This window comes from Triturus cristatus, chromosome 2_1 (assembly GCF_964204655.1).
Source record: "Triturus cristatus chromosome 2_1, aTriCri1.1, whole genome shotgun sequence".
NCBI classification, from domain to species: Eukaryota; Metazoa; Chordata; class Amphibia; order Caudata; family Salamandridae; genus Triturus; species Triturus cristatus.
The window spans coordinates 631,446,297-631,463,943 of record NC_140581.1 but is presented as its reverse complement, the minus strand read 5'-3'; the positions used below and the strand labels follow the sequence as shown (position 1 = coordinate 631,463,943).

General features: G+C 52.1%; 1 protein-coding gene across 2 annotated transcripts in view; it reads right to left on the bottom strand.

Annotated features, from left to right (window-relative positions):
• Positions 1 to 17,647, bottom strand: part of PPIP5K2 (diphosphoinositol pentakisphosphate kinase 2) — a 1,583,220-nt gene that overhangs the window by 680,924 nt on the left and 884,649 nt on the right. For both annotated transcript variants that reach the window (XM_085632565.1, XM_085632566.1), the window contains exon 21: positions 774 to 888. In XM_085632565.1, coding sequence (XP_085488691.1) covers positions 774 to 888 — 115 coding nt within the window. The remainder of the gene's footprint in view (positions 1 to 773; positions 889 to 17,647) is intronic.

The following is a 17,647-nucleotide window of genomic DNA, read 5'->3' as shown; positions in this document are numbered from 1 at the left end:
AGGCCTGTTGCATTGCTTCTGTTAATATCCCTCACAAAGCCTCAAAAAGGGTGAAACTGTTGGGAAAATCGGCGCACTGGCAGAGAGAGCCCAAGAAAGCATGCCATTGCCTTATTGTCTTTATGATGCTCTAGGGTCGAATCCACCTGGTCTGCAAAGAGAGGGGTCCCATCAAAGTGCATAATCAACCATGACTGCTGGATGTCACTGGAGAATCCATTGAAATAGATCCAATTGTGGCGTCTAAGCACCAGGCTAATGCCTGCTGCTCTACCCAGACAGTTGGTTGTGTCTAAGCACAATTGAATGGAGTACTTTGCCGTGTCTTGTCCACTTTTAATATTGCATTGAAAGTTTGGCCTGTCATCATCTGGGTCCCTAGGCAAGCAACAGCCATCATGTCCCATAAAGCCAGAGTGCATCTCCCCAGGAGGCAGCTGGTATTGAGGGACATGAGGGCAAGACTGCTCGAAGAGAACATAATTTTGGCAAATGCCTCCATGCATTTAGACTCTTCCTAGAGGGGTGGTCAGAAAAGCATTGGGGTCCAAACAGCTGTTTGCGGCCTGCACCATATTTTCATCTTATTCAATACCAAACAAAATGCCATAGGATACTACATTCTTCCAAATCATTCAAACAAATCGGTTAAATTTATTACACAATATTCATCAGTTTCTGATCGCTGGATTCCAGTGATTCAGTTGTTACTTTCAAATGGAGAAGCACATTCCATTAATGTATCAAAGAATGTGTTGCTACATTCTACTTACATCACATAAGGCACCAAATCGAAGTATTGAGAGTAGAGAATGCACATGGCTTTCACTAGTGAAATATAATCGTGTTCGTACATGTCGCTCAGGAGACATAACCCCTCTGGAGTACCTGCAATAAAATAAAATCACAAATCAAAACATGAGAGAGAAGTATCTGTTCTAGCTAATTTTACTTTTAAATTATATCATGGCCTAAAGTGCTTTAAGAATATATGAACAAGTTACTTACCTTTGGTAATACCTTATCTGGTAGAGACAATCTACCTGCTGATTTCTTACTTTTGAATTTCTCAGGCGTCAGACTGGATCCAGAAGATTTTTCTTAAAGCAATACCCTGGTGCGCCGGTAGGTGTCATCAGTCGGTTTCGGGTGACGTTTCGACGCCGTAGTGACGTCCACATCACCTAAATTTGCACCACCATGGCAAGCTGACGTCAGATACTTTTCACGACTTTCCACACCAGGAGCGCAGAGCCACGAAGTGCACTGACATTGGTGTGTTTTTGAACAACATGGGCCCTGAAAGGAATCAGCCCTGACCCTAGAAACCTGTCCACAGTGCAGGGAGAATGGGTGGCTGGGTAAGGAATCTGTGGCTAGATTATGACTATCAGATAAGGCATTACTGAAGGTAAGTAACTTGTTCATCTGATAGAGACATCTAGTTGCAGTCCAAACCCCAAAGTCCAAACCGCTCTGGAGCCTCGGGTGATCTTTCTGGAGATATTTGCACGATGTGCAGTCCCGGAGATGATGACTGTTCTCCTGGGGACCTCTCCGCGGGCGGTCCAGTCTTCGCCCTCGACGTCGAATCCCTTGAGTACATTTCACGTTGCTACATTCTACTTACATCACATAAGGCACCAAATCGAAGTATTGAGAGTAGAGAATGCACATGGCTTTCACTAGTGAAATATAATCGTGTTCGTACATGTCGCTCAGGAGACATAACCCCTCTGGAGTACCTGCAATAAAATAAAATCACAAATCAAAACATGAGAGAGAAGTGATGTATGGAAGACGTCGACGACGTCTGCGTCACCATCGGCAAGTGTGGCCGTTCTGGTCTCGACGCCGGTCGTGGAGACCTCGATGTCGATCTCCTCTTCTCTGGCACCTGACGTCGGCTAGATGACCTCGACGTCGGCCGTGTCTTCGACGTCGACCTCTCTCGACGTCGACTGGGCGACTTCGACGTCGACCTCTCTCGACGCCGACTGGGCGACTTCGACGTCGACCTCTCTCGACGCCGACTCTTTGACGTCGACCTCTCTCGACGTCGACTGGGCGACTTCGACGTCGACCTCTCTCGACGTCGACGTGGTGAACTTGACGGCGACCTCTCTCGACGTCGACTTCTTGACGTCGATCTTCCTCTCGACGTCGACCTTCTATGTCGCCGAGTGGGGGTAACCATCGACGGCGACCGGCCCACTCGCGGCGGAATGTACGTCGCCGCATCTCTCGACGTCGACCCCCTCGAGGGTGGCGGAGAGTGTCTCGACGTCGACGGAAGCCTCGACGTCGACGGAGACAGTTCAGATGTCACCAGACTAGCAGCCTTCGAGCCCGAAGGGCCGCCTCTCGACGCCGACTTACTTTTGCGCGGCGGAGACTCTTGATGGTGGGATGAATCCCTTGACGCCGAAGTTCTCTGCCTCTTCGCCGGCATCCTCGACGTCGACGGCGAACCTCTTGGACTCCTGGTCTTCTTGGAGCCCGGGGAGCTGGTATGTCGCCGTTTCTGTACTTGCGTAGCTGAAGAAGGTGGTCTTGATGAGGAATGCTCGCCTTCACGACGGCTTCGTTCCTTCTCCAGTCTTGCATGCAGTTTAATGCGCTCTCTGTCCCTCAGAGTGCGCTTTGAGAACTTCTGGCAGTGGGGACACTGGTCAGGATCGTGTTTTGATGGTAAACACACAATACACACCGAGTGTGGATCCAGCAGTGCCATTTTATTACCACAAGAAGGGCATTTCCTAAATAAAGGAGACATTCTGACTGGAAAAAAATTGGAAAATTCACTGGAACCAGCAGAATTAGCCCTTATAAGCCAGAAAACGTCGAAAAAAGCTAGAAAAAGCTGTAATTCAAAATTTCAGTCAAAAAACTGAAGAGCTCAAGCTCCAGGATCCTCACAGAAGGAGCCGGAAAAAAGAACTGGCCCAACTGTCACCTGTAGTGCATCATGGGAGCAGGGGGTCACGGGCAGGCCTTAAAGGCACGGTCCCCCTACTCTAATGCCTTAAAGGCAAGGTGTCAGTTGTCTTGTATTCTTGATACTCTACTGCAGCCTACTGGCGAATGCCTACAATTACATGTTGCTTTATGGCAATAAAGCAGTGCTGTGTTATAATTTGCCTGATGCTTCCTTTTTTCCTTACGGGTTACGGGGGCACTACTATGCAAAAATATGTAATTTACAGCATTGCCATGTTTTGAACATTATTAGGCTGCATTTATATGTTTTCACATATGTATATATATATATATTTATATATATGTATTTTCTATATGCTCCGGGATCCCGCACATGGGCGGGGATTATTCATAGATTATGACTATTGATGAGTATCCCCTGGATGAGAACTAAGCAATACTATCCCTGCAGGAGGGACAGCAGACCACTCAAAACAGAAAATCCTGCAGGACAGAGCAGCAAAATAGGCCATCCCTGTGGACATTACTGTCAAGGAAATAGTGCTTGGTAAAAGGGTGCAAAGATGCCCACGTTGTTGCCTGACCAATGCCTAGGACTAGAACCTTTGCTCTGTTGGAATGAGCCTTTAAGCCTTCAGGAGCTGCTTTTTGGCCAGAGCATAGCAAATGTTGACGCAGAGGATGACCCATCGCGATATAGTCCTCTTCTGCAATGCACAACCTTTCCTCATTCAAACGTACCCCACGAAGAGCAGGTCGTCCACCCAGAACTCATTAGTGCGGTTAAGGTACAAAGACAACACTCTTTTTGGGAACAAACAGTGGAGTTTCTCATCTTCTTTAGAGGGATGCGGAGGAGCGGAGAATGTGGGCAAGGAGACAGATTGCCCCACAAGGAAAGAGGCCTTAGTGTGAAGCACCAATTTTTCAGGGAATATGGTTAGGTAAGGAGGCTTGGATGAGAAAGTCTGAAATTCACTCTCCTTCCTCGCAGATGTGATTGCAACTAAAAAGGCTGTTTTGATAGTAAGCAGCCGGAGGGGGCAGTTGATCAAAGGATCGAATGGAGCACACATCACAAAGGTGAGAATAAAATGTATTATGCCACAGAGGCATAATAAAAGGGGAAGTTGGGAACATATGTACAAGACCTTTGAGGAATCTATTAACAATGGGGTATTTAAATAATGAAGGTGGGTCTGGCAGCCTCAAGAAGGCAGATCGGGCCGAAAGGTACCCCTTCAGAGGGCCCACAGTAGATCCCTGCTGGGCAAGGGTTAAAATAAAAAGCAAAACATCCGAAAGAGAATCAATCCCCTTTTCTGTACAATATGATACAAATTTGTTCCATCGGCAGGCATACACTGTCTCGGTGGGGGGACGTCTGGCTAGCAAAATAACATTACAAACTTTGGGAGAAAGGTTAAATGCTATCAACTGAGGCATAGAGTTGACAGGTTCGGGTGGAGGACCCTCACCTCCAGCTGCGACAGAAGATCCTCCCAAAGGGGCAGCCTGATTGGAGGATCGATGCTCTATTGGAGAAGCTCGGCATACCAGACTCTCCATTCCCAGTCCGGAGCCACATGAATGACTTGACCTGATTGATCCTGATCTTTTTGAGCACTCTGGTCAGGAGTGGTATAGGCAGAAAGGCGCACAGAAGGCCTGAGCTCCACTCGAGATGAAAAGCGTCTCAGAGCAAGAGCTGCCTTGGAAACTCCAGCACGCAAAACTGCTGACATTACGAGTTCTCGGCGGAGGCGATCAGATCTAAACAAGGCTCTCCCCACAGCTGAAAGAGACCTTGTGCCACCTCCGGCTGAGTTTTTCCATTCAGGCATTCAGAGAACCTGCCAGGTGTTGAACCGCCAGTGATATGCCCTGCTGTTCCAGCCCAGTCCAGAGACGCAGGGCTTCTTGACAAAGCGTCCATGACTCCACCCCGCCCTGTTTACTGCAGTATCACGTGGTGGTGTTTGTGAACAATTCTAACAGCCTTCCTTTGATGTAAGGAAGAAAAGCTTTCAATGCGAAACAAATCACTCAGAGCTCCAGTAAGTTGATGTGGAGTACGGATTCTGCCAGAGACCAGAGTCTTCTGATCTCCACCTCTCCCAGGAGTGACAAATCTATCACTACTGTGAAATCTGATTGGGGAAGGGAGAGAGGTCTGGCTCTGACCCATTCGTGGTTTGTCAGCCACCACTGCAGGTCTCACGCAGTTCCCTCTGAGATCTGGACCATGTCGGAGAGACTTCCCTGATGCTGCGCCCACTGGAATTTCAGGTCCCACTGCAGAGCCTGCATATGCCTTCTGGCATGTGTCACTACCAGGATGATAATGCTTGTGGCCTACCCTAAACGGCAGTTAGTGCTGATGGGCAGGCAGGACAGGGATGTGAAAATAGGTATCCTGCAAGTTAAGCAAATTCCGCGTGCCCGTGGGCACCACTTATTCCGACCCCAAGGGTCGGGCAGCCAGAGGGCAGTCCAGATCATCAGCACCCCTGCAGCCTCGGCCTCCGAGACCTCCTAGTCTTGCCCTTATTGATCACAGGCGGCCAGTTGATGTACATATGCTCTCGGTATCTTAGTACCATATAGTAGGGACTAACAAGGGTACACCAGTACAAAAAAGTGGAGCTACGAAAGTACTTACCATGTCACCTTTAGGGAGGAAGCACAGTGGCTGCGGTGCTGATTAGCAGGATCCTAGCCAGACTAGTAAAGAAAAACAACAAAAAAAACATACTGACACCAGCAAAAAGTGTGGGTAACTATGAAAGCAGATCCTACTTTCCTACACTGGAAACGTTTCAGCATTTATTCTTAACAAGGGAACGGATAAAATGTTTACCACTGTCAGAACATGAGTTTAGGGAAAGTGAACTTGCAACAGGTCAGCAGAATTTTGCATAATGTGCATTTGCTCATGCGAAAATTGTATTCACAAACGTTTGCCAGGATTACGCGTTCCGGGCCTACTGCTGAGAACTATTGTGAATTCCTGAAAGTTGTAAATTTGCACCAAGCAACATAATTCAAGTACCCTTCTTATGTGATGTGAAACTGCATTTGTGCGGGAAAGGTAATACATTTTTCAGTTTAAAAAACAGAAGGTAACTTTTTCTTGTGATGGATAGTTCTAACGAACAAGTTACTTACATTCGGCAACGATATATCTGTAAGAAACATTAGTTAGTGATAGATTCCTTACCTTAGAATTAACCCCAGGCGTCAGACTGGATCCGGAAAGTTTTTGTCAGCAGTACCCCTGCGCGTCGGAAGGTGGCGTCGTGCGGCTCTGCGTCCGTCGTTGGCATCGTGGTCGCCGAGATGACATCGCGACAGCTACTTAGACGCCGCCCTCGCGCGCTGACGTCAGTTCTGTACACGACTTTCCACGTCAGGAACGCAGAATCTATCAACAACAGGGGACTTGAAAAGAGAAGGCTGATCAGGAAGCCGTAAGAAGGCAGATATAGCTGAAAGATATCCCTTGAGGGTGCTCAGAGCTGAGCCCTGCTGGGCCAGGGAAAGAAGAAATAGGAGACCTTCAGAAAGAGGGGCGGAAAGGGGATCCACAGCCTTTGCTGTGCACCATGCCACAAATTTGTTCCACCTGCAGGTGTATACCGTTTTCGTGGAGGGACGCCTGGCTGCCAGAATGACATCACAGACTTCAGGAGGCAAGTCAAATGGCATCAACTGTTGCCGCTCAATCTCCAAGCATGGAGGTGGAGGCTGGACAGGTTCGGGTGGAGGACCGTCCCCTGTTGCTGCAACAGAAGGTCCTCCTGAAGAGGCAGTTGAATCGGGGGATCGATAGACAGACTGAGTAGCTCGGGATACCAGTACCTTCGAGCCGAATCCGGAGCCACAATGATGACTTGGGACCGGTCGCGCCTGATCTTCAGCACTCTGGGCAGACGTGGTATAGGAGGAAAGGCGTACAACAGACCGCAACTCCACTTGTGACGAAAAGTGTCTCCGAACAAGTACCGCCTTGGAAATTCCAAAGCGTAGATCTGATGACATTGCGCGTTCTCTTCGGTGGCGAATAGATCTAACCAAGGCTCTCCCCATTGCCGAAAGAGGCATTGCGCAGCCGCAGGACCATCCTGACCGAAACTCGGGATAAACGCTGAAAGATCGGAATCAGAGCCTGAATATCCCGAACCCGCTGTTCTGGAGTAGAGACCCGAATCAGCGCAGAGTCCAGAACCGCTCCATTGAAAAGAAGCTTCTGGGAGGGACTCATATTTCGGCAAATTGATGGAGAACCCTGAGCAAATGCAGGAGGTCGGCCGTAGTCTGGAGGTGGGAGACGACTGCCTGGGGCGAGCCCGCCTTCAACAACCAGTCATCGAGATAGGGGAAGACTGGAACCCCTAATCTGCGCAGATGAGCTGCGACCACCGCCATCACTTTCGTGCACACCCGAGGGGCACTTGTGAGGCCAAAGGGGAGCACGGTAAACTGAAAGTGCTCGTGGCCTACCGTGAACCGCAGGTAACGCTGATGGGCTGGCAGGACGGGGATGTGAAAATATGCGTCCTGCAAGTCCAACGGTACCATTCAGTCTCCAGGGTTTAGGGCAGCCAAAACCTGAGCTAAGGTGAGCATCTTGAACTTCTCCTTCCGGAGGAAGGCGTTGACGCTCCTGAGGTCCAAGATAGGGCGCAGGCCCCCTTTGCCCTTCTTAGGAACCAGAAAGTAGTGGGAGTAACAACCCCAACCTACTTCTGGGCCAGGAACGTGCTCGATGGCCCCCTTGGCCAAGGTGGCAGTAACTTCCTACTGCAGAAGTTGAAAGTGACCCCCCGACATGCAGTGGTACTGCGGTGGCATGGCTGGAGGGGTCGCCTCGAAGGGGAGGGAGTAGCCCCTTCGGACGATTTGCAGCACCCACCTGTCCGACGTGATGGTACGCCAGTGGAGCAGGTGATGGCGAACTCTGCCTCCCACTGGCGTGGAATGGGCCTGAAAGGTCGGACTAGGAAGGGTTTGAGGCAGATGCTGCTGGGGCAGATGTGGGCTGACCGGCACTCTGTCCCCCTGCTCCGCCTCGGCGGAATCCATGTCCTCGACCGCGTTGAGAGGCTGGTTCTGCGGCCTGTGGCTAGACGGACGTGCGGGGGCGCCCCTTCCTTGGCCACGAAAGGGGCAAAAAGCGGAGGTTTGCGGGCGCGGGGCCGAGAGGCCCAAGGACTTGGCCGAAGCCCTGGAGTCTTTAAAGCGCTCCAGCGCACTATCCGCTTTGTCGCCAAAAAGGCGACGGCCATCGATGGGCATGTTCTTGAGTGTGCTCTGGACATCCCCGGAGAAATTTGTGGATCTCAGCCAGGCTTGGCGACGAATCGCCACCGTCGTCGCAATCGACCTACCTAGCGAGTCCGTGGTGTCAAGCCCACATCGAATTGAGTACCATGCTGCATCCCGCCCCTCAGCAAGAGCCTGGGCGAGCTGTGTCCGGGCCTCCTCTGGACACTGGGGCAGCACGTCTGCCACCGTATCCCACAAGGAGTGGGTGTAACGGTCCAAAAGGCACGCGGTATTAATGGACCGCAACCCCAAACTTAGAGAGGAAAACAGCTTCTCCCCAAACTGTTCCAACCTTTTGGATTCCCGATCCGGAGGAGCGGATGGGAAGGCGGTCTGGGACATAGAGGCCTGGATAACCAGGCTCTCAGGGGTGGGGTGCACTGACAGAAAGCTGGGGTCGCCCGGAGCAGGGAGGTGGCGCCGGGCCACGTTCCGGTCCACAGGAGTGACTGTGGAGGGCTTGGACCAGGTGCCCATCAGAACGTCAGTGAGTGCTTCATTGAACTTCAGTAGAGGCTCCGATGAGCTTACTGGCGGTTGAAGCCCTTCAGTGAGGAGGTTAGTCCTCACGGCCGCAGCAGGGAGTTCCAGGTGAAGGGCCTCGGCAGCCCTGCGCAGCACCACAGAATAGGTTGCACCCTCCTCCGTAGCCACGGAGGGAGGAGAGACGAAGCCAGTGTCAGGTGAAGTATCGAGATCACTGGCATCCTCCAGCTCGTCTGCCCACTCCTGATTGAACTGGCACTGCTGTGCCAGAGGGTCCTCAGACCGCTCCCAGTCGTCCCCGTCATCCGACTCCTGGTAGACAGGTTGAAAGGACGGAGCCGGGCGGTAGATGAATTGCTCATCCATCGGCACCGCTCCGACGCCGGACCCGGACTAAAACTGGGGACGACATCGTCCAAAGACGGCGCCGGGTGTGGCACCTTAGGGGTCGGCACCGGCGGAGGGGTCGTAGGTCAACCGGCATCGACTGGATCCCACGGGGACCTGCGGCGTCAGGACCGAAGTCGACGATGGCGCCGGGGCCGAAGCCGGCTCGCTAGGCCTCCCAAGTGGACCCGCGGGCCCGAAGGTGCGCCGACAGGCCGCGACGGTGGAGCAAGACTCCTCATGGCCGCGAGGAAGTCTCGAACCTCGTCCGGAGTCACGTTAGGCCCAGGGACCGGAGGGTATGGGGCCGGACACGACTTCTGCGGCTCCAACGGAGCCGCGCGGGTGGTGCCACCCGAACCCTCAGCTAAGTCGCACGACCGGCGAGGGGAGTCAGAAGAGTGATGTTGCCTGTTCGATGACTTCTTACTGTGTCTCGACTTACCTGAATGCGAGGACTTCGAACCAGACAAGTGGAGCCGACTGCCGGAGCTCGAGGAGCTTGCGGGACCGTTCCCGCCTAGCCTTCGAGGTCAAGGCCCGGCAGTCGGGGTACGACTGGGCATCATGGTCGGCCCCAAGGCAGTAGACACCGACAGTGGTGATCCGTAACCAACATCAGTCGGTTACAGGCATCGTATGGCTTGAAACCGGGAATCCCTACCGGCACCAGGAGTCGAGGTTGACTCGAAAGATGAACCAAAAAAGTCAAAAAAGTTTAGTCAAAAAGCGACTTAAGGGTATGCTCTTCCCGGATCTGCGCTTACTGGCACGTAAAAAAGAACTGACGTCAGCACGCGATGGCGGTGTCTAAGTACTCCGACGACGTCATCCCAGCTATCACGACGCTGACGACGGATGCGGAGCCGCAGACGACGCCTAGCGACGCGCAAGGGTATTGCTGACGAAAAATCTTTCCGGATCCAGCCTGACGCCTGGGGATATTCTAAGGTAAGGAATCTAACTAACGTGTTTCTTTCAGATATATCATTACTGAAGGTAAGTAACTTGTTTATCTGAAAGAAACACGTAGTGATAGATTCCTTACCTTAGCCCAGCAATACCAATCTCGGTGGTGGGTCTACAAACCAAGATCACACCAGGAAGTCCCGGAGAACCGAACGGCCAAATAAGCCGTCTCTCCGGTCTTGGCTGTCCAGACAATAGTGCTTAGTAAAAGTGTGCAACGAGGTCCACGTAGCTGCCTGACAGATGTCTGGTATGGGGACACCACGTCCCAATGCCGTAGAGGCAGCAGTCACCCTGGTGGAAGGGACGCGCAGCCCCACCGGAGGCTCCTTCTTCGCCAGAAAATAGCAGGCTTTTATACACAAGACAACCCATTGGGAGATAGTCTGCTTGTGTACGGCCCGACCTTTCTTGGCGCCTACGTAGCCAACCAAGAGCTGGTCATCCACCCGGAACTGTTGTGTGTGATTGAGATAAAATGAAAATGCACGTTTTGGGTCCAGACGGTGGAGCCTCTCTTCCTCTCTGGAAGGGTGAGGAGCCAGAAAGAAGGAGGGCAAATTGATGGTCTGCCCGATGTGAAAGGCAGTGACAACCTTTGGCAGAAAGGATGGACGTGTTCTGAGCACAACTTTGTCTGGATGGACAGACAGAAAAGGAGGTTTACAAGAAAGAGCCTGGAGCTCACTCACTCTCCTTGTGGAGGTGATGGCAACCAGGAAAGCAATCTTCAGAGTTAACAAACGAAGAGGACAGTTGTGAAGAGGCTCAAAGGGAGCGCACATCAAGTATATAAGAACCAGGTTCAAGTCCCACTGAGGCATTACGAAGGGAACAGGAGAAAAGAATGAGTAATGCCTTTGAAGAATCTATTTATAACAGGGAACTTGAAAAGAGAGGGCTGATCAGGGAGCCTGAGAAAGCCGAAATAGCAGAAAGGTAGCACTTGATAGTACCCAGAGCAGAGCCCTGCTGGGCCAAAGAAAGAAGGAACAGTAGGACTTCTGAAAGAGGGGCAGAAAGAGGATCCACAGTCTTTGCTGTGCACCATGTCACAAATTTGTTCCACCTGCAGGCGTATACCAACTTAGTAGAGGGACGCCTGATTGCCAGAATAACATCACAGACTTCAGGAGGCAAGTCGAAAGGAATCAACTGCCGCCGTCCAATCTCCACGCAAAGAGGTGGAGACTGGACATGTTTGGGTGGAGGACCATCCCTTGCTGCTGCGACAGAAGATCCTTCCGAAGAGGCAGTCGGATCGATGGTCATACTGAGTAGCTCGGGATACCAAACTCTTCGAGTCCAGTCCAGATCCACAAGAATGACTTGGGCCTGGTCGTGCCTGATCTTCTTCAGCAATCTGGGCAAAAGTGGTATAGGTGGAAAGGCATACAACAGACCGCAAATCCACTCGTGACAAAAAGCGTTGCCTAGCGAGTGCCGCCTTGGAAACTCCAACGCACAGAATTGCTGACATTGAGCAATTTCTTCGGTGGCGAATAGATCTAACCAAGGCTCTTCCCACTGTCGAAAGAGACCTTGCGCCATGTCTGAGTGAAGACGCCATTCGTGATCCATCATGCACCTGCGGCTGAGTTCCTCCGCCCTGGCGTTCAGTGAACCTGCCAGATGATGAATCAACAGGGAAATGCCCTGCTGTTCCAGCCATGTACAGAGATGCAGAGCCTCCTGACATAGGGTCTACGACGCCACCCCGCCCTGTTTGTTGCAGTACCACATGGCGGTGGTGCTGTCTGTGAACACCTGCACCACTTTCCCTTTGACAGAGGGAAGGGATGCCTTCAGTGCAAGTCGGATCGCCCGAAGCTCCAGAAGGTTGATATGGAGCCTGGACATCACCGGAGACCAGAGGCCTCTGATCTCCGCCTCTCCCATAGGGCCCCCGCATCCCAGGAGGAACGCGTCCCTCACTACTGTGTGCTCCGGTTGGGGAAGGGAGAGGGATCTGCCCTGGACCCAATGCCGGTACGTGAGCCACCACTGCAGCTGCTGTGCAGTGCCCTCCGAGATCTGGACGTAATCGGTCATGTTCCCCTGATGCTGCGCCCACTCGAACTTCAGGTCCCACTTCAGAGCCCGCATATGCCATCTGGCATGAGTGACCAGCAGGAGGCAGCCACAGGATAGAGGCCGAAATATCAGAATCATAGCCTGAATATCCAGGACTCGCCGTTCGGGAGGATAGGCCCGAAACTGCGTCGTATACAGACACGCTCCGATGAAGAGGAGCTTCTGAGAGGGAATCCGCACATTGATGGAGAACCTTAGCAAATGCAGGAGGTCGGCCTTTGGTCTGGAGGTGAGAGACGACTGTCTGTGGCGAGCTCGCCTTCAACAGCCAGTCGTCAAGATAGGGGAAGACTGGAACCCCTGATCAGCGCATATGAACTGCGACCACCGCCAGTGGCCTTACCAGTGCCCGAGGGGCACAGGTAAGGCCAAAGGGAAGCACGGTAAACTGAAAGTGCACGTGGCCTACCGTGAACCACATAACGTCTGTGGGCCGGCAGTACAGGAATATGAAAATACGCGTCCTGCAGGTCCAACACTACCATCCAGTCTCCAGGGTCGAGAGCAGACAAGAACTGAGCCAGAGTTAGCATCTTCAACTTCTCCTTCCGGAGGAAGCGATTGACGTCCCTGAGGTCCAAGATAATACACAGGCCCTTGTCCTTCTTGGGCACCAGAAAGGAGTGGGAATAACAGCCACGTCCTACTTCTGGCGCAAGAACTCGGTCGATGGCCCCCTTGGCCAAGAGGCGCAGCATTACTGGGGGAAAGCTGCTGCTGAACAGCAGAACACTCAGACGCTAATCGGTAACTTCATTGGCTGTTCTTAAAGTTTTAAAAACTTATTTTATCCTGCTGCTCATTCTGCTCATTTGCACATGTTAAAATCTATTACCTGTGATCACTTTGGTCCCCGCTAGCTCCCCTGCCCCGGTCCACCACGGCTGTGTGCCGATTGAGTGGAGGGCGATCCAGGGAGTAGCGGTCCAATCGCGCGGCATTTCCGGTCTCAGGGAGGGCGGAGCCAGGTTCCCGCGCTCTCCGCTATAACAGACCGATGTGCCAGCGGACGCGCGCAGCGGGCCCGCTCAAGGCAAGCCCGTCTGCGAGAACAAACCGGACCTAAGCACCCAGAGATATGCGAGAAATGCACTGCTAACTCTTTTGCACCATTCAGGCCTTGACCGCTCCCGCTGCCTTAAAACTCGCCCGGGAGAAATGCATGGCCCATTCTCTTGCAATGCATGTAAATGGTGCAGTCTGGGACAAAGCCAGATAAGAAGGCAGATAGAATCCAACACCCTTAAACTGTCACGCATATACTTTAATGCAAGATCAGTCCCGAAGCATTCTACCAATATTTGGGACACTCTTAATGAAAAAAATCCTGATCTCGTTTTTATTACAGAAACATGGCTGGACAAAAACAACTCCCCGGACGTTGCTAACGTCCTATCAGCCAACTACAAAATTGTCAGCCAAGACAGGAAAGATCGAAAAGGGGGAGGGGTAGCGATACTGTTTAAAAACCATCTCACCTGCCTGACCATACAAGTAGCCCCTCAAGATGAGATCGAAACACTATCCTTCCAAAAACTCCACAAGGGTCTCACCTTACTCGCCGGCGCCGTGATATACAACCCTCCTGGTTGCCAAGCCAATCTGAGCACCAGGCTACTTACCCAACTCTTACCTGTCTGCATGAAACACAAGAACTACTTAGCAATTGGCGATTTTAATGTGCATTACGAAAAACCTGATTATCCGGTGGTCTCACAATTGGAGAGTGACCTGCAAATTCTCCAATTAAAGCAAGGGATCAAGGAGCCCACTCACATTGCAGGGCATACCCTTGACCTACTTTTCTCCAACATCGAATCCACTGTCATCCAGGAGATCAAACCACTAGTATGGACAGATCACTCACTAGTATCATTTTCATTGGAACTGCCAGCCAAACTAACGCATCCATGCAAGCCCAAAGAGACAAATAACAGAGCATGGAGGCTAGTTACTGAAACAACATTCCTACAACACTTCCCCCCCCCCCCCCCCCCCCCTAATACCCTATCCCTGAATGAGCTCTCAACAAACTCAACCGCAGCACACCTGGAGTCCAAGATCAAAACAACTTTGAACCAAATCGCCCCCAAACTTAAGCCCAGTCGATTAAAAAGACCTCTCATCGAGAAATGGTATACACTTCAACTCAAAGCACTTAAAAGAAAGTGCCAACACACCGAACATCAATGGAGACTGTCCAAACTAGAATTAGACAGATCTTGGTACAAATCTGAACTTAAAATGTACAATCACGCCATCAAAAATGCTAAAAAGAGCTACTTTGCGCAACGAATAAATGAAAACTGCAACTCAACCAAAGAGCTTTATAAAATAGTGAAAGAACTTTGCAAACCAACCAGCATGTCCCAAACCATTCCCCCCTCTGCAGAATCCTGCGAAAAAATCAGTAATTTATTTTCGGACAAAATTAGCCAAATATACTCCACTTTTAATCCTATCACGGAAATAGATATCACGAATGAGAATTTTCAGACCCCGCACCCAGAAGCAATGTGTGAAATGAGCAAATTCCCTCCCCTCACGGAACCTGAGGTGTTGAAGGCAATGGGTGAAGTTAAGTCAGGATCCGGTTTTCAGTCCTGGCCCCTCAGATCTGGAACAGTCTTCCACTCTCCATTCACTCTATTCCCATTTACACTCACTTCCGTAAGGCCCTCAAAACCTTTCTTTTCTCTCAGGCTTTTCCTTCCTAGTCTCCCGGGTGCTCTCTGGGAGTTCTGATCAGGTCCTCAGCGCCAGGAAGCCGCTTGGCCGCAGTGCGCTTTATTAAATATTTTATTCATTCATTCATTCATTGATATACCCTGGGAAGAATGTCGCGCTCTATAAATAAATAAATAAAAGTGAACCCCCGACATGCGGTGGTACTGGGGTGGCATGGCTGGAGGAGTAGTTTCGAAGGGGATGGAGTAGCCCCTTCGGACGATCTGTAAAACCCACCTGTCCGAAGTGATGGTGCTCCAGTGGGGGAGGTGATGGCCGATCCTGCTGCCTACTGGCGTTAGATGGACGTGAAAGACCGGACTACGAAGGTTTGGAGGCAGTGGTGGCTTGGGTGGAGGTGGACTGACCCGCCCGCTGGCCCCCTGACCCGCCTTGGCGGGTCCCACGTCTGCATCCGCGCTGAGACTGTTGCTGCGCAGACCTGTGGCTCTGGAGCGAACATGTCGGGGCGCCCCTTCCATGGCCACGAAAGGAGCGAAAAGCAGAAGGCGGAGGAGGGCACGTGGCCGAACAACCCAAGGACTTGGCCGTAGCCTGTGAGTCCTTAAAGCGCTTCAACGCACTATCCGCTTTATTGCCAAAAAGGCGAATGACATCAAGGGGCATGTCCATCAAGGTGTTCTGGACATCCCCCGAAAAACCAGTGGTCCTCAGCCAGGCGTGGCGATGGAGCGCCACTGTCGTGAAAATCGCTCTGCCCAGCGAGTCAGCGGTGTTAAGGCCACATCAAATCGTGAACTTCACTGCATCTCTCCCTTCAGCAATCGCTTGAGAGAGCACTGTCGAGGCCTCCTCCGGACAATGAGACAGCACCTGCGCCACCATATCCAACACAGAGTGGGAAAACGGCCCAAGAGGCATGCGGTGTTCACAGACCACAGCCCTGAACTGGCAGAAGAAAAAAATCTTCTTGCCGGACTGTTCCAGTTTCTTGGATTCCCTGTCCGGGGGTACAGAAGGGAATGCGCTTTGGGACGGAGAGGCTTGGACAACCGAGCTCTCAGGGGTGGGGTGTTGGGAAAGGAAAATGGGATCGGGCCACATTCCTATCCACAGGAGCCCCTGTGTTGGGCCTGGACCAGGTGCCCAAAAGAACGTCTGAAAGTGCATCATTAAAAGGCAGCAGTGGCTCCACAGAGGTAGTCGCCGGCTAAAGCACTTCTGTCAGGAGGTTAGTCCTGACTACCACTGAAGGGAGTTCAAGGTGATGAGCCTCGGCTGCCCTACGCAACACCACTGCATAACTCACACCCTCCTCTGTAGCCACGGTAGGAGGAGTTAGAATGCCAAGGTCAGGAGAGGTGTCAAGACAGCTGGCATCCCCCAATTCCTCTACCCAGTCCGGGTCAACCTCACACTGTGCTGTGAGAGGGTCCTCAGACCCCTCCCAGTCCTCCCCTTCCTCTGAAGGCTGATGAACAGGCCGAAAATAGGGAGGCTGGACATAGGGGTAGAAAGGCCCCATTGGCGTCCGAATTAGTGTCAAGCGACGCCATTCTGGTGCCGTGTCCACATCAGGGCTGAAATCTGGGACAACGTCGTCCGGGGGCAGAGACATCGGAGGTGGTGCCGGTGGGGTCGACGTCGGTGGAGGTGTCACGAAGTCAGCCGGCATCGACTGGGATCCAGGCCTGGATCCTTGGGGTCCCTGCTGCGCCGGAGCCGACAGCGATGCCGGAGCCGCCGACAATGAAGAGCGAGGGCCCCCAGTCAGGCTCGCGGGGCCCAACAGCGCAAAGAGGCGGGCCATGGATGACAGAAATTCTTGCAGCTGGGCCGGAGTCGCCGATACCCGGGAAGGGCGGGTAGGCTGGCGGCGCCAGCGTAGGCTCCTTTGGAGCCACGGGGCAGGCACCGTCCGCACCCTCAGCCGCGTCGCGCGAGGGAAAGCTAGAGAGTGATGGCACTTCGACTTCTTGTGATGCTTCGCCTTTACCTGACCCCGAGTGCGAAGACTTCGACCCCGACGAACGATGGTTATGGGTCCACGATCGGTCCCTCGACCTCCCATGGGACCGGGACCTTGAACAGTGCAGAGCCGACTGCCGGACTTCAAGCAACTTCCGACACCGCTCCCGCAAAGTCTTCGACGCCATAGCCCAGCAGTCGGGGCACGACTTAGGGTCGACGTCGCGTGACAGGCAGTAGAGACACAAGCAGATCGGGTCGATCACCGACATCATGCATTGACAGTTCCCGCAGGACTTGAAACCGGGCATCCCTACAGCACCAGGAGTCTATCGACTCTATAAACAGAGACAAAAGGCCTCGAAAAACTCAGTCAAAAAGTGACTGGGGGTACAGTCTCTCCGGATCTGCGCTTGCTGGCATGGAAAAAGAAAGAAAAGACGTCAGTGCGCGAGGACGGTGTCTAAGTAGCTGCGGCAACGTCATCTCGCCGACCTCAACGCCGACAGACGCGGAGCCGCACAACGCCACCTTTTGATGCTGACGAAAACTTTGCGAAAACAGTCTGAAGTCTGGGGGTAATTCTAAGGTAAGGAATAATCACTAAGTGTTTCTTTCAGATGTCTGGGAGTATTCACAAATCTGGAGTTAGAAGGATCCATCAGAATTTGCAAATGTATTTTGTGCGCATTTTATTTTGAAAGCAAACAATCACCAGTCTTGCTTTCATGCTTCTGTATTTATTTGCATATATTTAAAGAGCATTCTGGGAGCAATACACATTTCT